This window comes from Ostrinia furnacalis, unplaced genomic scaffold, assembly GCF_004193835.3.
Source record: "Ostrinia furnacalis isolate ACB-3 unplaced genomic scaffold, ASM419383v2 OfSCF7331, whole genome shotgun sequence".
NCBI classification, from domain to species: domain Eukaryota; kingdom Metazoa; phylum Arthropoda; class Insecta; order Lepidoptera; family Crambidae; genus Ostrinia; species Ostrinia furnacalis.
The window spans coordinates 378907-401670 of record NW_021137570.1 but is presented as its reverse complement, the minus strand read 5'-3'; the positions used below and the strand labels follow the sequence as shown (position 1 = coordinate 401670).

Sequence of the window (22764 nt, the reverse complement as noted above, 5' to 3'; positions counted from 1 at the left end):
GTCAATCGCATTGGATAGTGCAACACTGAGTACAGTCGTACCTGTGTTAAATTAATAGGCTAACTTTATGTATCAGGATTCAGGATTACGGGCTAATTTGATATTTTCATAAATTAACGAAAAAATATTATTATAGGTAACCTGGTTTAAATAAATTAAATGAAACCATCAATCGAGCTAGTAGGATTTATTTTATTATTCATCAATAATCAAATTCAGAACTTGAATATTCAACTGCAATGTCTGCTCATGAACGCTTCAAACTCGGTACTTCTTTCCCAATTCCATAAAATTCAACACTTAGAAAGTGACATTTTTTTTCAAAAAGTATCATTTTTTATTATTTGTTGGCCTTTTTTGTGTATTTTATGTATTTTTTTAGTATCGCCTGTTATTTAGCATTATTACTGTTTTTATTTTATCAGGATATACCGCTTAGTTTAAAAGTTATTACGTTTTCTGTACAATAAGTAATTGGAAGAAAAAAAATTCTAAAAAGTTTGTCACAGATCGTCATAAATTATAGCCTATATGTTATTTTGGGTTATAAACAATAATACTGTAAAGTTACATCATAATCCGTTCAGTAATTTTTGCGTGAAAGAGCAACAAACATCCAGACATCCAAACTTTCGCATTTATAATATTAGTTGGATAATAGTGTCAACCACTCAACTAAATACTACTTCCTTCTCGTGTATTTGTTTGCAAACTATTACTATAATAACGTACTAAATATAAATAAGTATACGTGGATATCTGTTATTGTCTTTCTTGCATAGTATTAAGAGTAACATTTTTCTATCATAACGAAATAAACGTAACACATGACAAGACAACCCTAGCGCGACGGCCGAGCGTGCGAGCGAGAGAGGTATGCAAAGCGAGGTACATACATGAGTTTACCTTCTGTTATATTTTGTGCTATTACTCACTGCACTCGTACGCAGTGTTGCCAACATTTTTAAAATACAATTTGGGTTAGGTTAGTAAGTAAAATTTTAGTGGTCAGACTTGAGTTTTATGAAATTTTGATTGGTTATCATCGATTCGATGTTTTAACACTGAAAACTTAAAAACATCGATACATCGAGTATTTCAATAGCTTTTCAAAACATCGGATCCATTCGATGTATCGCATTGTAAACATCGATGTTTTCAATACATCGATGTATATCGAATATCCCTAANTCTGGATGTTTGTTGCTCTTTCACGCAAAAATTACTGAACGGATTATGATGTAACTTTACAGTATTATTGTTTATAACCCAAAATAACATATAGGCTATAATTTATGACGATCTGTGACAAACTTTTTAGAATTTTTTTTCTTCCAATTACTTATTGTACAGAAAACGTAATAACTTTTAAACTAAGCGGTATATCCTGATAAAATAAAAACAGTAATAATGCTAAATAACAGGCGATACTAAAAAAATACATAAAATACACAAAAAAGGCCAACAAATAATAAAAAATGATACTTTTTGAAAAAAAAAACTTCTTTTAAATTCGTGTTTTTTTGGTTATTTGATAAATTTCTCCAAAAAATGCCCCTATAACCGGTGGTTTTAGGGGCTTACTTTCTATTATTCTCTATCTACCTTTGTAAAACCAAAAATCGCATGTCTCTATTCCTATCACAACGTTTGCAATGATCGTTTGAACTATTCCTCTCCGGGCGCGCCATACAATGCTTTGTTAACAACGAAACTGAAAATGGCTCTAGATTTGTAATTTTGATAAAGAAAAGTTAGATTTCAAATAAAAACAAAAGATTTCGAAGTAAAATAAGCATTTTAGTTAAAATTAAAATTGTCTACCTGCAGCGGAGAATAATGTTGCAGGCTTTTGTTCAAACGATCATAGCAAATGTTGTGATAGGGATAGAGACATGCGATTTTTGGTTTTACGAAGGTAATACGATAGAAAATAATACAAAGTACCTAATAAAAACCACCTGTTATAGGGGCATTTTTTGGAAAAAATTATCAAATAACCAAAAAAACACGAATTTAAAAGCAGATTTTTTTCAAAAAGTGTCATTATTTTATTATTTGTTGGCATATTTTGAGTATTTTATGTATTTTTTTTAGTATTGCCTGTTATTTACCATTATTACTGTTTTTATTTTATCAGGATATACCGCTTAGTTTGAAAGTTATTACGTTTTCTTTACAATAAGTAATTGGAAGAAAATTTTTTTTATAAAAAATTTAAAAAAAATCTTAAAAATTTTGTTGACCTCTTTTTTGTCGATAAAAATAGGTCTAGTTTCATCGATTTTCATATGTGCACTTTAACGTGACTCACACTGTATAATGAAGATTTTTCTCATGTATGGCTTTTACTGTTTTTTATTAATACAATGTTTAAATTAGTGGATTATAAAAAATCTTAAAAAAGTACTCGATTTATACAAAACATCGATGTTTTCTTCCAATACATCGAAAGAAATCGATGTACAGTTTCAATATATCGAATCGAAAAAAACATCGATGTTTTTTCAAAGTGGACACCCCTANAAAAAAAAAAAAAAAAAAAAAAAAACGTCACCAGATCGTCGGTCCGCCTAGTGAGAAACAATTTAAAACCTTACAGTACAAGTGAGCTAGTTTGTACTGTCATCAGTGGCCGTTCAATTGCGAGATGCGCTTTTTGACAAATAATAATCGTAAATGCACACTAGTCGTACCTAGTTGCGTTGCTATTGTACAATTAGCAACCGGTTACTAAGATCATCAATGAACATGCCGTTCGGTTGTAATAATCCTGTTGTTAAGGCGCCTTCAAATTAGAGGCGTGAAGAAGCACTACAGTGGTGCCACTGTAGCGCGCTTGCCGTACCACTACTACTTTTTATACAATTTCTAAAAGCGCAGTTGCAGCGCCACTGCCGTTTGGCAGTGGCGCTGCAACTGCTCTTCCTCACGCCTCTAGTTTGAAGGCGTCCTAAGTCTTCATCGGTTCTATATTGGCTCACATAAAATTCTAAATCCTATTCTTTGTCTTACTACCGATTTGTGTTCATAATAATCTCTCTTCATAATTTTATTTTTCATACTTTTTTTATTCATACATTTTTATTACTAACATCGGAGCTCATAACAGTTAGTAATCATAATTTTTTTATCAATACTGTTACTACCAAGAACCATTTAAAATACATAATTTTTATTTTCAGATCTTTTTTCTTCATAACATTCATTGATCATATTGTTTTAATTAATAATGTTGTTACTAAGAACATACTTCAACTCATAATGTTGTTGTTCAGAATAATTTACTTTATAACAGACATACTCGTATCTTTAAAAAAATCATATATAATTTAATAGAGTAGATAAGCATGCAGAGCATGCAGCATGAAAGCAAGCATGCAGCATGCATTGGTATCTCCTCGTCTCCGGCGCTGCGGGATGTGCAGCCCTTCCGCCCTTGCGTAACGAGGCTCAGGCACCCACGCTTGCTTCCGCAGCTTCGGCTTTTTGGATCGCCATCGGCGCCTTCGGCGCCTCGGCGACCAGCCTCAGCCGCTCCAGCTCACCCGGGCGCCTGAGCCTCGTTACAGCGGGCGAGGGCTGCCCTCCCTCCGCGCCTCCGGCTTTTAAATTACACTCTAGGGGTAGGGCAGACAAGACTACGTGGAGTCGGTTTTGCAGCGATTCGTTTCTGTCACGTTAGTTTTGTGGCACAAAATATTGCCTGTTTTGGACCATTTCAAATTAATTTAATGTTAAAATACGATTTAATACGAATATAGACATCATGATTTTCAATAATATGGATGAATACACTTATGAGTAATAAATTTATGAAAACAAATATTAGGATACATCACATTTATGAATATTATAGTTATTTATTCGAATGATTATGAGTTTCGATCATTAGTATAGAAAAATATATGAAAACAAATATTAGTAAAAACTAAGTGTATGATTAGTGATATTATGAATATCAATGATTATGTCTTTAAATATGTAGGTTTTATTAAATTAAATTATTAATTATTCTATTAAATTTTTTATGAAGAATGATCATTATGGTATCAAATTGTATGAGAAATATTTTCGGACCTCCAATGATAGGAATTGAAAAGTTATGTAAGAAAATGCGCTACCGTCTTCATCACACACCACCAGCTTTTGACATTTCAATATCTATTCTACAGCATGGTGGGCAACCGTTTAGCTCGCTACGTGGTAGGCGCGTGGGAACCGGCTTTGGAGGCCATTTTCCGGCGCCACCCCGCTGCCCAGCTGGCATACACCGGCCGCCTCGACATCAACGACTTCACGCAGGTTCGTTCGTTTGTTCGTTTCAGCCAAATGACGTCCACTGTTGAACACTCACGCCCGTACTCACGATGCTTGATTAAGCACAGCCTTGAATAAAGCTCTGTGATCGGTTCGTGTGTCACCTTGTGCATCCACGCGCACTATGAGACCTTATAGTGATGTTTGTGAATACGGGCGTCAGCGTCAAGTAGTTCGTGACACCCAAAAAATTCGCAACACGTCTTTGTTACAATTGGAATAAGGTTGTATTTTCAACTTTTTTGACCACTTTTTGAGAGTCACGAACTATTTGAGGCTGACTTGACAAGGGCCTCTCCCAATTTCCATAACGATCAGTCTTGCGCTGCCTGGATGCAAGTACTTCCCGCGACGTTCACCAGATCGTCTTTAGACAGATATTTAGTAATATTTACTTATTTGTATTTGAGGTAAAATCAACGTCATTGTACGTACGATCTGCCACTTCCACTACGCGACTGTGCGACGGGCAGCCGCAGTGAATGTGCGACCGCGACAGCAATATAATTGCGCACGAGTAATAAGGATGGGTAGATAGGGTCACTGTACGAAATTCTCTCTGCTCGGCGACCGGACTTTATCACCTCTTATTTCGTCATTCCAATTGCATTTTCAATCAATGAATAAATGTTGTTTTATATTACCAACCCCTTTCAGGAAGGTTTCTACGTGCAGAAGCGTCTAGGCGAGTCGTTCCCGACTATCCAGGCGCTTATGGAGCAGAAGCCTCCGCACAGGGACCCCGTGTTCATCTGCATGTTCCACCAGCCGCCCTTCGACGTCGCCTCCGGGTTGGACATCAGATCGCCTCGTGAGTTTACACGATCCGGCTCGAAGGACCATTATTTATAGTAGTGTGACAAAGAAGCCTCCGCACAGGGACCCCGTGTTCATCTGCATGTTCCACCAGCCGCCCTTCGACGTCGCCTCCGGACTGGATATCAGATCGCCTCGTGAGTCTATATGATCCGGCTCGGAGGACCATTATTATAGTAATGTAACATAAAGAAGCCACCGTACAGGGACATCAGATCGCCTCGTGAGTTTACACGATCCGGCTCGAAGGACCATTATTTATATTTTTGACTTCTTAAGAAGCCGGTGCACATGGATCCCGTGTTGTATTGCATGTTCCACCAGCCGCCCTTCGACGTCGCTTCCGGGCTGGACATCAGATCGTCTTGTGAGTTTACACGATCCGGCTCGAAGGACCATTATTTATAGTAGCGTGACATAAAAAAGCCACCGCACAGGGACCCCGTGTTCATCTGCATGTTCCACCAGCCGCCCTTCGACACTTTTTGAAAAAAATCTGCTTTTAAATTCGTGTTTTTTTGGTTATTTGATAATTTTTTCCAAAAAATGCCCCTATAACAGGTGGTTTTTATTAGGTACTTTGTATTATTTTCTATCGTATTACCTTCGTAAAACCAAAAATCGCATGTCTCTATCCCTATCACAACATTTGCTATGATCGTTTGAACAAAAGCCTGCAACATTATTCTCCGCTGCAGGTAGACAATTTTAATTTTAACTAAAATGCTTATTTTACTTCGAAATCTTTTGTTTTTATTTGAAATCTAACTTTTCTTTATCAAAATTACAAATCTAGAGCCATTTTCAGTTTCGTTGTTAACAAAGCATTGTATGGCGCGCCCGGAGAGGAATAGTTCAAACGATCATTGCAAACGTTGTGATAGGAATAGAGACATGCGATTTTTGGTTTTACAAAGGTAGATAGAGAATAATAGAAAGTAAGCCCCTAAAACCACCGGTTATAGGGGCATTTTTTGGAGAAATTTATCAAATAACCAAAAAAACACGAATTTAAAAGAAGTTTTTTTTTTCAAAAAGTATCATTTTTTATTATTTGTTGGCCTTTTTTGTGTATTTTATGTATTTTTTTAGTATCGCCTGTTATTTAGCATTATTACTGTTTTTATTTTATCAGGATATACCGCTTAGTTTAAAAGTTATTACGTTTTCTGTACAATAAGTAATTGGAAGAAAAAAAATTCTAAAAAGTTTGTCACAGATCGTCATAAATTATAGCCTATATGTTATTTTGGGTTATAAACAATAATACTGTAAAGTTACATCATAATCCGTTCAGTAATTTTTGCGTGAAAGAGCAACAAACATCCAGACATCCAAACTTTCGCATTTATAATATTAGTTGGATAATAGTGTCAACCACTCAACTAAATACTACTTCCTTCTCGTGTATTTGTTTGCAAACTATTACTATAATAACGTACTAAATATAAATAAGTATACGTGGATATCTGTTATTGTCTTTCTTGCATAGTATTAAGAGTAACATTTTTCTATCATAACGAAATAAACGTAACACATGACAAGACAACCCTAGCGCGACGGCCGAGCGTGCGAGCGAGAGAGGTATGCAAAGCGAGGTACATACATGAGTTTACCTTCTGTTATATTTTGTGCTATTACTCACTGCACTCGTACGCAGTGTTGCCAACATTTTTAAAATACAATTTGGGTTAGGTTAGTAAGTAAAATTTTAGTGGTCAGACTTGAGTTTTATGAAATTTTAATTGGTTATCATCGATTCGATGTTTTAACACTGAAAACTTAAAAACATCGATACATCGAGTATTTCAATAGCTTTTCAAAACATCGGATCCATTCGATGTATCGCATTGTAAACATCGATGTTTTCAATACATCGATGTATATCGAATATCCCTAATCAAGGGTCCGCACAGGGTTGCAACCCCATACCGTCCGGCACAGCCACGATGATCCAAACATCATGTTGGTTCACTGACAAACTTTCAGCTTTATAATAACGAAGGTCTGGCGTTCACTAGCTTATTTACTAATGTATTTTTATCCCGCGGAATATAATTGCGGAAAACGCAGCGTGGGACGTCCACCCTCAAGGTGCACCGACGACATCATAAAGGTAGCAGGAAAGCGCTGGACGCAATCCGCTACCAACCGGGTAACATGGAAAGCTATGGGGGAGGCCTATGTTCAGCAGTGGACGTCCTATGGCTGAGATGATGATGATGATGATTTTTATCCCAGAACGAGCTGAATTCCTGCGTGATCGGCATCGGCTGGGTTCGCTGCGGCGGCGCGCTCGAACGGGCGATCCTATACAAGGCGCTGGCCGACCGCGTGGGGCTGCCGTGCGCTTTGCGCCGCGCCGGCAGTGCGCACGCCTGGTGCGAGATAGCGGTGGCTGAGTTGGAGCCGGTAAGGAGCGTTTTAGGACCATGAAGGCATCTTTCAATGCAGCAGGGAATAGTTCTGGAGATATTATACTTCCCTGCCTGACGCTTCATTGCGACATTCTTTCCAGCAACGCAGCGTGACCTTAAGGATTGCGGGAAGGTGCTGGATGTAGACAGCTACTAACCTTCCAGTCTGGAAATCATTGGGGAAGGCTTGTGTCCAGCAATGGGTGTTCTATTGTTAAAATGATGATGATGATGAAACATCTATTGCGTAAGCTCCTGCGCAATATTCGGCCGTCCTATACAAGGCGCTGGCCGACCGCGTGGGGCTGCCGTGCGCTCTGCGCCGCGCCGGCAGCGCGCACGCCTGGTGCGAGATCGCCGTGGCTGAGTTGGAGCCGGTGAGCAAGAACTAAGACATTTCCAGGAGCTTGAGTCTTACAATGCATCTGTGAACAGTTCCGGAGATATTACACTTCCCTGCAAAGGAATCGCCTGCTCATACATATACTCAGCCCGACATGCTTGCGACATCACCGGCAAGAGCAGCGTTTATGGTCACTTTTATGGTCAAAGGTTGCGGGAAGACGCCGGGTGCAAGTCGCTACCAACCGTCCAATCTGAAAGTCATTGGGGAAGGCTGTGTCCAGCACTAGGCAATTTGTGCCATAAATGATGATACCGGCGCTGCGCCGCGCCGGCAGCGCGCTTGAACCTGAACAGTTCCGGAGATATTACACCTCCCTGCTTGACGCTTCATTGCGACATTCTTTCCAGCAACGCAGCGTGACCTTAAGGCTTGGTATTTCTGCTAAAGTAGGTATTTCGCGCTGTCAAAATCTGCGCGCGCAATTCTTCGCCGAAGACAGCGCGCCAAAGAGCTCCCGCCACAATTTCCAGCTACATAGTATAGAAAAATTACGCAGTTGGTTAGGTTAGGTTGACTTCCTTCCCTTCAAGCGTCACACTCACAACACTTTCTAATACAAATCATATCCAAGTGATAAAATTAAAACACCTTTCAGACTTTTTGGGAATATATTCTAAAATCGAATAATAAATATAAAATATAACTGCAGAACTAAACACGGTTCAAAGTGGCCGTGGCGTCGCCCGATCTTCTAGAAGTTCTGCGCCGGCTTAAAGAATTTCAAGATTACGTCACCCGACCTATCGGTAGGCCCTTGGGAGCTTGAGCGATTGGAAAAACATTTTATGATAAGTTATTCTTAGTAGCGATTATTTAGAGCTTAGATAATAAATTATAGTTGTTGCAATTCACGAAGCTTTGCATGTGGTTAATAACATTAATCAGTAAACGCATCAATTTTGTTCAGTCTCTTTGTTTATTAATAAATAAAAATATCATACTAAAATTGCAGAAACATATTTGTTTGTATTGGTATGGGTGTTTTCTATCTATAATATGTATGACGTATGTACGGGGTTCTGTATCTAAAATTACTATGAGCATCACACGCGGTTACCTGCATACCTCTGTGCACTCATGGGAGTTCAAGCAGAGATCCTTAGAGTTTGACTTTGAGCGTTGTTTAATATTATAGTCATTACGAAGCAGACTGATGGGAAACTGCACTGTCTTGAATTCGAAAGGGAAATTTGACGGTGTTAGGGGAATTCTAGGAATAAATACAGTCTCCTCATTGAGATTGAGACATTTCAATTTGAGATTTCACTTGACATTGAACACAATCTGACATAGAGTTTTCAAACACTTGTAAAAATAAAAAGTAATTAAATCAAAGGCACTAAGTAGTATTGATATCAACTTCGAAGAAAATGACTGCCAAAATTACTTTCTACCCGTTCCACACGTCTTTCATGAATTATATTAAGGAATTGTTTAGCTAAATTTCAAGTAGATTGAACCAAGAAATCACTTTGTCCCATACAAACTTTGCCCCCTTTTTTCACCCCCTTCATTTCATGACCCCATTTCGGAAAATCTTTTCTTATGAGATGCCTACGTCATACAAAGAACACACCTTCCATCATTTAGGTCTCTACGATATCCGTCAGTCATTTTTATTTAGTGTCCGACCGAATATGGATTTTCAGCCGAAAACGAAAACGGAGCTTCGGCTGCAGTCCCATTTTCGGCCGAAAACGAAAACGAAAACGAAAATGACCTTCAACTATCAAATTTTTATCTGTTTCCGATGAAATATCCATAATTTTCGATGCTTTTACTTTCAAATTGTTTAAGTAGTCGCAAACAATATGAGAAATGCAAAAACTTCGAAAACCGTAAATATTTTGACCAAAAACATATTGACGTTTGATAGTTGACAGACGGATTTGGTATTTAAGGATTAATTAAAGAAAACCGACATTAGACTAAAAATTTAAGATATTTATGTATTTTAATAGNAAATCATTGGGGGAGGCTTGTGTCCAGCAATGGGCGTTCTATGGCTGAAATGATGATGGTGATGAAACATCTATTGCGTAAGCTCCTGCGCAATATTCGGCCGTCCTATACAAGGCGCTGGCCGACCGCGTGGGGCTGCCGTGCGCTCTGCGCCGCGCCGGCAGCGCCCACGCCTGGTGCGAGATCGCCGTGGCTGAGCTGGAGCCGGTAAGGAACGTTCCAGGAGCTTGCATCTTCTAATGCAGTTGGGAGATATCCTGCCTTATTGCTGAGGAATCGCGTAGTTATGTACTCGGCCCAACATGCTTGCGACATTCATTAAAGGCGCTGGATGCAGGGCGCTATCAACGCTCCGATCGTAAAGGCTTGTTACCAGCACTAAGCGCCCTGTGCCATAAATGATGATGATAGTCATCGGCTGTGTGCGAGATCGCCGTGGCCGAGCTGGAGATGGTAAGATACGATATTACGTCATTTAGACAGTTCAGGAGCTTGCATCTTCCAGGGCAGCGGTGAACAGTTCCGGAGATATTACACCTTGCTTTACGACTCGCTGCAGAGGAATCGCCTGCTCATACTCTGCCTGCCATGCTTACGACATTACCGACTCAGCTTGGAATAAGACAGAGGAACTTATGAAGGTTGCAAAAAGGCATTGGATGCTAGTAACTTCCAATCTGGGAGTCATTGGGAGCGGCTTGTGTCTAGCAGTGGGCGTCCTGTAGCTGAAATGATGAGTCATATTACCTGCCTGAACTCGTGTGTGATCATCGGCTGGGTGTGCCGAGTTATACAAGGCGCTGGCCGAGCGCGTGGGGCTGCCGTGCGCTCTTCGCCGCGCCGGCAGCGCGCACGCCTGGTGCGAGATCGCCGTGGCCGAGCTGGAGCCGGTGAGGAACAGTTATTACATCATTCAGACAGTTCAGGAGTTTGTAAGGATCTTCTAAAGCAGCAGGGAATAGTTCCGGAGATATTACACCTCCCTGCCTGACGCTTCATTGCGACATTCTTTCCAGCAACGCAGCGTGACCTTAAGGATTGCGGGAAGGTGCTGGATGCAGGCCGCTACCAACCATCCTATCTGAAAATCATTGGGGGAGGCTTGTGTCCAGCAATGGGCGTTCTATGGCTGAAATGATGATGATGATGAAACATCTATTGCGTAAGCTCCTGCGCAATATTCGGCCGTCCTATACAAGGCGCTGGCCGACCGCGTGGGGCTGCCGTGCGCTCTGCGCCGCGCCGGCAGCGCCCACGCCTGGTGCGAGATCGCCGTGGCTGAGCTGGAGCCGGTAAGGAACGTTCCAGGAGCTTGCATCTTCTAATGCAGTTGGGAGATATCCTGCCTTATTGCTGAGGAATCGCGTAGTCATGTACTCGGCCCAACATGCTTGCGACATTCATTAAAGGCGCTGGATGCAGGGCGCTATCAACGCTCCGATCGTAAAGGCTTGTTACCAGCACTAGGCGCCCTGTGCCATAAATGATGATGATAGTCATTGGCTGTGTGCGAGATCGCCGTGGCCGAGCTGGAGATGGTAAGATACGATATTACGTCATTTAGACAGTTCAGGAGCTTGCATCTTCCAGGGCAGCGGTGAACAGTTCCGGAGATATTACACCTTGCTTTACGACTCGCTGCAGAGGAATCGCCTGCTCATACTCTGCCTGCCATGCTTACGACATTACCGACTCAGCTTGGAATAAGACAGAGGAACTTATGAAGGTTGCAAAAAGGCATTGGATGCTAGTAACTTCCAATCTGGGAGTCATTGGGAGCGGCTTGTGTCTAGCAGTGGGCGTCCTGTAGCTGAAATGATGAGTCATATTACCTGCCTGAACTCGTGTGTGATCATCGGCTGGGTGTGCCGAGTTATACAAGGCGCTGGCCGAGCGCGTGGGGCTGCCGTGCGCTCTTCGCCGCGCCGGCAGCGCGCACGCCTGGTGCGAGATCGCCGTGGCCGAGCTGGAGCCGGTGAGGAACAGTTATTACATCATTCAGACAGTTCAGGAGTTTGTAAGGATCTTCTAAAGCAGCAGGGAATAGTTCCGGAGATATTACACCTCCCTGCCTGACGCTTCATTGCGACATTCTTTCCAGCAACGCAGCGTGACCTTAAGGATTGCGGGAAGGTGCTGGATGCAGGCCGCTACCAACCATCCTATCTGAAAATCATTGGGGGAGGCTTGTGTCCAGCAATGGGCGTTCTATGGCTGAAATGATGATGATGATGAAACATCTATTGCGTAAGCTCCTGCGCAATATTCGGCCGTCCTATACAAGGCGCTGGCCGACCGCGTGGGGCTGCCGTGCGCTCTGCGCCGCGCCGGCAGCGCCCACGCCTGGTGCGAGATCGCCGTGGCTGAGCTGGAGCCGGTAAGGAACGTTCCAGGAGCTTGCATCTTCTAATGCAGTTGGGAGATATCCTGCCTTATTGCTGAGGAATCGCGTAGTCATGTACTCGGCCCAACATGCTTGCGACATTCATTAAAGGCGCTGGATGCAGGGCGCTATCAACGCTCCGATCGTAAAGGCTTGTTACCAGCACTAGGCGCCCTGTGCCATAAATGATGATGATAGTCATTGGCTGTGTGCGAGATCGCCGTGGCCGAGCTGGAGATGGTAAGATACGATATTACGTCATTTAGACAGTTCAGGAGCTTGCATCTTCCAGAGTAGCGGTGAACAGTTCCGGAGATATTACACCTTGCTTTACGCCTCGCTGCAGAGGAATCACCTGCTCATACTCTGCCTGGCATGCTTGCGACATTACCGACTCAGCTTGGAATAAGACAGAGGAACTTATAAAGGTTGCAGAAAGGCGCTGGATGCTAGTAACTTCCAGTCTGGGAGTCATTGGGAGCGGCTTGTGTCTAGCAGTGGGCGTCCTGTAGCTGACATGATGAGTCATATTACCTGCCTAAACTCGTGTGTGATCATCGGCTGGGTGCGCCGAGTTATACAAGGCGCCGGCCGACCGCGTGGGGCTGCCGTCACGCCTGGTGCGAGATAGCGGTGGCTGAGTTGTAGCCGGTAAGCAAGAACTAAGACATTTTCAGGAGTTTGAAGGCGTCTTCCGATGCAGCAGGGAATAGTTCCGGAGATATTACACCTCCCTGCCTAACGCTTCGCTGCAAAGGAATCGCCTGCTCATACATATACTCAGCCCGACATGCTTGCGACATCACCGGCAATAGCAGCGTTTATGGTCACCTTTATGGTCAAAGCTGCGGAAATGCGCTGGATGCAGACTGTCCAGTCTAGAAATCAATACGGAAGGCCTGTGCTCTAATAGGCAATCTGTGATATAAATGATGATACCGGCGCTGTGCCGCGCCGGCAGCGCGTTTGAACCTGAACAGTTCCGGAGATATTACACCTCCCTGCTTGACGCTTCATTGCGACATTCTTTCCAGCAACGCAGCGTGACCTTAAGGATTGGGGGAAGGTGCTGGATGCAGGCCGCTACCAACCGTCCAGTCTAGAAATCAATGAGGGAGGCTTGTGTCCAGCAATGGGCGTTCTATGGCTGAAATGATGATGATGATGAAACATCTATTGCGTAAGCTCCTGCGCAATATTCGGCCGTCCTATACAAGGCGCTGGCCGACCGCGTGGGGCTGCCGTGCGCTCTGCGCCGCGCCGGCAGCGCCCACGCCTGGTGCGAGATCGCCGTGGCTGAGCTGGAGCCGGTGAGGAGCGTTTTAGGAGCATGAAGGCATCTTCCAATGCAGACAGTGAACAGTTCCGGAGATATTACACTTCCCTGCCTAACGCTTTGCGGCTGAGGAATCGCCTGCTCATGTACTTGGACTGACATGGTGGTGTCACTCTGGCTAGCGCAGCATATGACGTCTACTTATAAGGTGGACAAATGATCTTGTGAAGGTTGCAGAAAGGCGCTGGATGCGCAGGCTACTAACCGGGCAATCTGGAAATCATTGGGAGAGGCCTATATTCAGCAATGAATTCGTACGTACCATACGTACGTACGTACGTACCATAGTTCTGTGGAGCGTACAAATATTATGAATTACAAATCTAAGATCATGAAGTGTCATAAATCACATCAAAGTAATTTCTTCCCGTATCAAAATACATAACCCTTTAACAAGCCTAACATGATCAAAGTAATTCTTTTTGGACCTTAAGACAAGGGAATTAGGTGCAAAATATGATGGGAACTACCTATCTCATCTTTCTTTCTCAGGGGCAGCATCTAGACCAAGTAGAGAACTACCCAGCCGGTCTTCTCCGCGCCAACTACGTAGTGGACCTAGTGGAGGCGCCGGGGCGGCTGCTGCCTCGCGGCGGGCACGAGGCGGCGCGCGTGTGCGGGCCCGCCTGCGCGCCGCCCTACACCGCGCACCAGCTGCCCGACGTCTGCCGCTGCGAGAACTGATAGAGACAAGTGCCTAAGGTGTGTCGCTATAAGATCCTACTGTAATGAGTGTGGCTAACATATGATACAGCTGCGAAGCTATCCAAACTCCCTCCTTCCTAAATTTGAATAAAGATTGCTGTCACCCTGCCCTACACCGCTGTTAAGCTGCCCGATAGAGCTCGAAGACTGTAGCAACTGCCGAGCTGATCCTAGTGACTACAAACTGCCCCAATGCTGCTGCTGTATAATCTGCTCAACTTGTGTGATTTCACCAAGCTGCCCGAGGGCTGCCGCTGTGAAAGAGAACTGATAGAGACTAAAGTGCCTGTGGTCTACTCCTGTAAAATCTGATAGTATTATATGTGACTCACTCCATGCCGCTGCAAAGCTACTAGGACTTCATCCCTCCCTATCACTATACAAGATTACTGGCACCTTACCCTACTGCGAAGCTGCTCGAAGTCTAACGCTGTGAAATCTGATAGAAACAAGTGCCTGAGGAGTAGCCCTATAAGATCTGATTGTACTGTGTCTTTCCCCTTCTTCTACTCTGAGCAAACCGCCCGAATGCTGTGTGTTACAGTGTTACTGCTGAAATCTGATAGAAACAAGTGCCTGAGGACTGAGTGGCCCTATAAGATCCGATTGTACTGTCTTCTGCCTTCTTCTAATCTGAGCAAACCGCCCGAAGTATCTCGCTATGAGAACTACCAGCCGGCCTCCTCCGCGCCAACTACGTAGTGGAGCTGGTGGAGGCGCCGGGGCGGCTGCTGCCCCGCGGCGGGCACGAGGCGGCGCGCGTGTGCGGGCCCGCCTGCGCGCCGCCCTACACCGCGCACCAGCTGCCCGACGTCTGCCGCTGCGAGAACTGATAGAGACTGGTGCTTGTGGTCTACTGCTTTAAGGCCTGATTTTATTGTGAGTGGCTAACCCAATAGTGCGTAACTAAACTCACCCAATAAGGCTGCGAAGCTGCCCAGACTTCTCCCCTCCCAAAGTTACTGGCACCCTGATCTACACCGCGCACAAGCTGCCTGAAGTGTGCCGCTGCGAGAACTGATAGACTAGTGCCTGTGGTCTACTGCTGTAAGATGTGATAGTATTGTGCGTGACTAACCCACCCCATACCGCTGAGAAGCTGGCCTGGACTTATGGCTTCTTAACACTACAAAAGACTGCTGTCACCCTGCCCTACACTGCTGTCAAGCTGCCCGATAGAGCCCGAAGACTGTAGCAACTGCCGAGCTGATCCTAGTGACTACAAACTGCCCCAATGCTGCTGCTGTGTAAACTGCTCAACTTCTGTGATTTCACTCTCCATACAATGTCAACAAACAGCTGCCCCAAGTCTGCTACTGTGAGAACTGATAGACCACATACTGCCTAAGGAGTGTCCCTATAAGATTTGATTGGATTGAGTGACTTCTCCCTTCCTCTACTAATGTGAGCAAGCCGCTCGAATTCTACCGCTGCTGTGTTACTGTATACCCCCTCCTCTACATTGAGCAAACCGCCCGAAGTACTCGCTGTGAGTAATACCAGCGGATCTGAGGAGCAACCTGCCCGAAGTATCTCGCTATGAAAACTACCAGCCGGTCTGCTCCGCGCCAACTACGTAGTGGAGCTGGTGGAGGCGCCGGGGCGGCTGCTGCCCCGCGGCGGGCACGAGGCGGCGCGCGTGTGCGGGCCCGCCTGCGCGCCGCCCTACACCGCGCACCAGCTGCCCGACGTCTGCCGCTGCGAGAACTGATACTACAATACAAAGAGAGAGAGACTATAGTCTGGTCCGGGAGCACGTACAATTTTGTCCAATGACCCCAAGCTACCCATTCTTATCGCTCGCGCGTAATTGTATTGCTATCGCGCTCGCACACTCACTGCGTGTGCCCGTCGCACAGTCGCGACAGCAATATAATTACGCTGCTGCCGTAGCCGCTGCGAGAACTGATAGAGTATACAATCTGCCGAGGTTAGCCGTTGTGAGACTGAGAGAGACTATAAAGTGCCCGACGAGTGCCCCTGAAAGATCTGAATTGTGTTGCGTGCCACTTCCCCTCCTATACTCTGAGCAAACTGCTTGAAGTCTATCGCTGCGAAGCTGCCCAGACTTTCGCCCTCCTTAATAATATTACAAAAGATTGCTGTCACCCTGCCATACACCGCTGCCAAGCTACTCAAGATCTCCTGCTGTGAGAACTGATAGAGACAAGTCCCTAAGGTTAGCTAATAGCTGTTATGAGACTCGAGAACTGATTGTGTGTGACTAACCCACCTCATACCGCTGATAAGCTGCCCAGATTTCCGAGCTCCCTAATGTTACAATAAAGATAATTGTCTCCCTATTTTACACCGCTGCCAAGCTGCCCGAGTCTGCCGCTTTGAGAACTGATAAAGAATACAGAGTGCCCGAGGTCTGCCGCTTTAAGAACCTATTGTAATGAGTGTGAGTGTGGCTAGCTCACTTCCTACTGCAGCGAAGCTGGCTGGATTTCCCCCCTCCCTAAACTTCACAAAAGATTGTTGGCACCCTGCCCTACACTGCTGTCAAGCTGCCCAATAGAGACTACAAACAGCCCGAAGACTGTAGCAACTGCCGAGCTTATTCTAGTGACTACAAACTACCCCAATGCTGCTACACCGCGCACAAGCTGCCTGACGTCTGCCGCTGCGAGAACTGATAGACTACATACTGCCCAAGGAGTGTCTCTGTAAGATCCTATTGTAATGAGTGTGGCTAGCTCACTTCCTACTGCTCCCAAGATGCCTGGATTTCCCCCCTCCCTAAACTTCACAAAAGATTGTTGGCACCCTGCTCTACACCGCTGTCAAGCTGCCCGAGGTGAGATTACAAAGCGCCTGAGGTATTATATTGACTACAAACTGCCTCGATTTTGCTGCTGATGACTTGTTTGCGACCGCATCTACCGTACACTGCCAGTGAACTGCCCAGTCTGCCGCTGTAGATTGGATTGGATTGACTTGACTGCTACGCCCCCCTCCCCCTATACAGCCGGCAAACTGTCCAAGGACTACCATTGTAAAACTGATCGACTTGTGTGACTGCACCCCCCTCCGCTACATACTAGCCTTTGGCTTTGCTGCCATTTTTGTCTGTAGTACATTAGTACAGTCTTTATCATGCGCGCGGACTTTTATTCTTGCAATAAAATGTTTTTTTGTGTATTCTTTACTAGAGACATGAATGATCTCCATGCAAACTTCCAACTTCTTCAACTTCCCTACTTAGGTAACCCCTTGCAATTATTATTAATTTGTTGCCTTCGTGCTTTTAGTAAGTAGAACAACTCAGCCCTTCGTGAATAATCACCACGAAAAGTTGAGTTTTTGGGAGGGTGGTCTGAAAAGTTTCCGACCTCAACGTGAAGATGACAGCACACATCAATTAAAGTCAGGGAATGTAATTGTGCATCTTTTGATAGCAACACTTCAAAGTTTCAGCCATTTTTGACGCGCGGTTTTTATTTGAAAGTCGTTTGAGTGAGTCGATGTGAGTATTTTTGTGAAAATGGAAAAGATCGAGTAGGTATCGAGCTGTCATAAAATATTTGTTTTTGAAAGGGAATACCCCTACGCAAATCAAAGATGAGTCAGATTCTGTGTACGGGGACTCTTCACCGTCATTTACCACAGTAAAATTTTGGGCAGCCGAATTTAAACGTGGCCGTAAGAGCTTGGGAGATGATGAACGTTCGGGACGTCCAAAAACTGTAACTACTGACGATAACATCGCTAAAGTTCATCAAATGGTGTTACACGACCGCCGAATTAAAGTGAAAGAGATAGCAGAGGCAATGAAAATGTCCAAAGAACGTGTTTGTCACATATTCAATCAAGATTTAGGCATGAGAATGCTGTCCGCGCGTTGGGTGCCGCGTTTGCTAACGTCAGACCAACGACGTGTTCGAATGAACATTTCCAATGCTCTGTTGGCGCAGTTTAGGCGCAATAAATCCGAGTTTTGGCGCCGACTAATTACTGTAGATGAGACTATGTAGAAAAATAAAAATAAATTTTAAGAAAACAAATCTTGTATCTATGTTAGGTCGGAAACTTTTCAGACCACCCTCGTATTTTTAATTTATTATTTTATTGTGATACTAGCTTTCCGCCCGCGGCTTCGCCCGCGTGGAATTTTGTCTGTCACAGAAAAACTTTATCGCGCGCGTCCCTGTTTCAAAAACCGGGATAAAAACTATCCTATGTTCTTTCCCGGGACTCAAACTATCTCTATGCCAAATTTCATCAAAATCGGTTGCGAGGTTTAAGCGGGAAAGCGTAACAGACAGACAGACAGACAGACAGACAGACAGACAGAGTTACTTTCGCATTTATAATATTAGTTGGGATGGGATAATGCTAGTGATTACATTCTGTGATATTATGTATATTTTATGAAATATAAAGAAATAAAATTACTCTTCTGTGTAAAAAATAATTTTATTTAGATAAACTCAAGGCAGTTTTCGTTCCGTTCGTCACAATACTTTTCACAATAAATAGTTATTTTCCATATAAATCTTACATCAAGGCACGTTTTACGAATACACACAAATTGCACTGAAAATGGACGGACAGACAATCACAAACATTCAAGTAAACTTATACATACTTAACTAAGACGGAGATAAATATTCACATGTTTAGGAATTGCATTCAAAGTTTATCTTACGTATTTAACATGCAAAAAAATAGAAGCTGCCTTCATTATGTATATTCATGCATTTAAAACATGCATAAATCCAGTCTTGATTGTGCTTCTTAAAAATATGTTATTAATAACACTCGACGGCACATCAAGCGTTACAGGTGAATTACAACTGTTGCTCTTATTTTGTAAGAAATAAGGGCGATTATTTCTGTATCTGTAGTGTATGTAAAAAGNCACGTGTGACTAGCACATAAAAATATTTTTCTACCAAAACTTAAGTATATTTTCTAGTGAAAAAAAAAACTTACCAGAAATTAAGACGTATGCACTCGGCATATTATTTTTTTCAATTGAATGTTCATCCCAGTGAACAAAATCAAATGAAGGGTTAAGCGTCGCGTTTCTTAATAATTATAAACCTTTTTGCTCTGAAAACTACCTGAAGTCCTTGATTCGATGTAACGAAATTAAGGCTATCGTTTTTATACAGTTGGCACCATTAGCGATTGACATGCCCCTACTACAGTCGATAGGATAGTCCTCCTACGCCTTCAGCGCTCACCAGTGTGCTTACCATGAGTTAACGTTTGATGAGCTCGCTAGCGAGTGCGTCAAAAAAATTTATGAAGATTTTAGTTCTTGAAAGTAGCCGCTAGGGGCGCTATACAATCTGTCATACATTATAATGTAATTTTTACGCAGTCGCTAGCGAGCACAACTAACTTAAACTCATGGTAAGCACACAGTTGGCGCCACTGTCTTCGCCACAAGCACACCCACACAGTAACAGTGACCTTACCTACTCTACAGTGAGTGGCACCAACTGGTGAGCGCTATAACCATAGCCTTCATTTGTAACCATTTTCTTGTATGAATTCCAGTGTATCTCAGCCGAGCATCATGTTCTCGTACAAGGCTCAGATGGACGAGCCTATGGACGACGACCAGGTGTCTCTGCCGCACCAGCAAAGCTTCAGCTCCTTGAAGACCGATTCTGACTACATCTATCAGGTAAGTCTTACTACTACTGAACTCCAATAAAAATTGGTCCTATACAAAACTGTGTTATACAGCTGTATTATTTTAAATAGAAAGGGTCGTATGGTAGTGGAAACTAAAAGACCCGATGATGAAGAATTAGCTAAGCATAATTTAGCATAATCAAAAACTTTGTAATTGGATAATATGCTACACCTGCGTTATTTCAGTCCGAAAGTCATAAAAGTCCTTGAGTATAATTGATTCATCGTTGGGAGTCAATACTTATTATACTTGAGTAGGTATGAAGGGTGAAGTCGGGGCCAGAAACTCGAAATATCCTTATTCGTTCAGAACAGAACTATAGTAAAGTTGTTTGTTCCAGCAGAGCAACAGTGTATACGACAGCACGCTATTCGAAGCCGGGGGCACCACGCCCATGAATCCAGTTTACAGCGCCTCTCTCCAAAGCCCCGACTCCATCGCCTCAGGCCAGTCCATAGACCTAGCCCCCGGCTTCCACACCCAGGCGCCGCCCACATAACCCGCCCGGTACAACCACGTATAAACATCCAAAGAAACATTACTATAGTATAGTGATACTATAACGAGTTAACATAAGAATATTAGTGTTATTTGATACCTGATTTCCTTTTCAGAGAATCTCAGTAGAACTGAAACATTGTAATCTCTTGTCGCAGTAATCTACCGGTTAGTTTTGTGATAGACAGAGCCAGTGATCAAATCGAATTTCTTGAGACTGCTTTACATCCCATTTCTGCTTTAAGTCTATGTAATGGATCCATCCATAAATCTGACATTAGATTATATTAGCTATATAAATGCTACTTAAATTGTATATAAGGTTTGTTCTATTTAGGGATTTGTGATTATGTTATTGTTAATACAAATAATGGGATTATTATCGAAATTTCCACTACACCTAATCGTTTGGGAACTTTGTTGGGACATCTGAATTATACTTTTTTCCCACCGAAAACGCTTAATGGAGCCGGGTTGAAGGGATTTCGGCGATAATCGAGACTTGAAAGCAGTTTGCAGCAATTAACATTTCCTCTGTGAAGAGTAGCCTTTGATCATAAATCTTTAGGGCATGCTTTAATAAAGCATAAGCAATTTCAAAATAACACCACATTCTAAAATCTTTAAAATTATGTCATCATTAAAAGATTAAATATTGGCATCCAGTAACCTGACATCTTAAGGTGGTCCAAGAAACAAAGAAAGAAAACTTAACTTTCTCTATCTTCAAAATCGAATTATATTTTTGAAATTGTTTATTAAGCCTTATATCGAGCGTGCACTTCACGGACAATAGATTTTTTTAAACCGTTACAATACGGCTGTGGCTGAAAACGATTAAATGTAAAAATAGGATGTGCGGAAGACTCGTACTAGCAGGAGATTGTGTACATTTTGAATAGAATGTACGTTATAGAATAACTTGGTAGATTGTTAATTATTCTGTAGCACCTTTTTAAAATCTTAGGGTACTTACATGATAATTTTATTGGGTTGGTAATTGGACATTAATGAAGTAATTTTAGTTTGGTAAAGTATCACTAAATATTTAGTTACCTACTTGTGTAGGAATACATTTTGCCAAATTGTGTTGCAATCGTTTTAATCAATTTGGTCATATCTTTTTCCTACCTCATTGAATGTCACATATCTCAATAATTTTATCAAATTAAAAGCAATTGAGTGTATTTTACGATGCGTCGTATTTGAATTTTTGTGTCCCTTTTATAAATGAATGAATGTCTTAAGACTTCGGCTTCATGTTGAAATATACAGTATTCTGCCTCAATTTGAAGTATTAAGTATTTATAGAGGGTGGATATTTGTGTAGTTTGCTACCGAAGTGAGTGCTACAGATGGATTATTTGTAAATATTAAAGTCGGCTATTAGAGTGCTATGAAACATTGTGTGATTTACACTAATCGGTTTTTTTATATATTATTTTATTGTACTGTGATGATATTTACTTATTGTAATGTTTTGTTGTTGATTTTATATTTTCTTTATTTGTAAAAAGAATCTGAAAGGTTGTAATAGGTCAGCCTGGTGTTTAATTTCAAATAATTGATTAATTGTAACAAATCGGTTGGATATGCTTGCAAAATGTTTTGAAGGAAGAATAGGGTTGCCATTTGAAAAGTTTTAATTTATTGTCAGTAATTTGTAAATGCTTTTATGTCAAAAAACTTAATTTCAGGTCAGATTCCTTGATGTTTGCTATCTGCTTTTATTTGAAGAATGAATTTCACTTGGAAAAATGTAATGTTTTTTTTTTAAATAACAAAGGAAAATTTAATTTTGTTCCGTGGTGAAATTATCTATTGGAAAAATTTGGGGTAACCAAATACATAATGATAGCAGCCGGCCGGCTGTTTCCCGTCTATTATTACAAATTATGTGTTACCTACATATTATTTAGAAGAAAGTAAACATCTAGGAATGTAACCTAATGGTAATCCTGGTTAAGCACCATCATTTTAGATAAAGGTAACGGAAAGTTGAATTTTCCATGAGGAAATATATTTTATCCTTTACAAATGCTAGTCGCATTTTAAACTGTATGTCAAAGGTTTTAACCCTTATTCAAATAAAGGTAAATATATTACCACTTTGTTTACTTTAAAAAAAGGATCCTAATTTTCGATATGGTAATACTTAAAGATATCTTGGTCACTTATTTATATTTTTAAATATATTTTTTTACTTATCTATGCCATTTTACAACTTTTCAACGTCATTTGTCACTGTCAGGTAATGTCAAAGTCAAC

General features: G+C 42.3%; 1 protein-coding gene across 1 annotated transcript in view; it reads left to right on the top strand.

The window, feature by feature from the left end:
• The window catches only part of LOC114363880 (uncharacterized), a 29112-nt gene extending 14788 nt beyond the window's left edge, over window positions 1-14324 (top strand). Inside the window, exons 16-17 of the mRNA XM_028319744.1 lie at window positions 7378-7548; window positions 14133-14324. Coding sequence (XP_028175545.1) covers window positions 7378-7548; window positions 14133-14324 — 363 coding nt within the window. The remainder of the gene's footprint in view (window positions 1-7377; window positions 7549-14132) is intronic.
• The last annotated feature ends 8440 nt before the right edge of the window (window positions 14325-22764 follow it).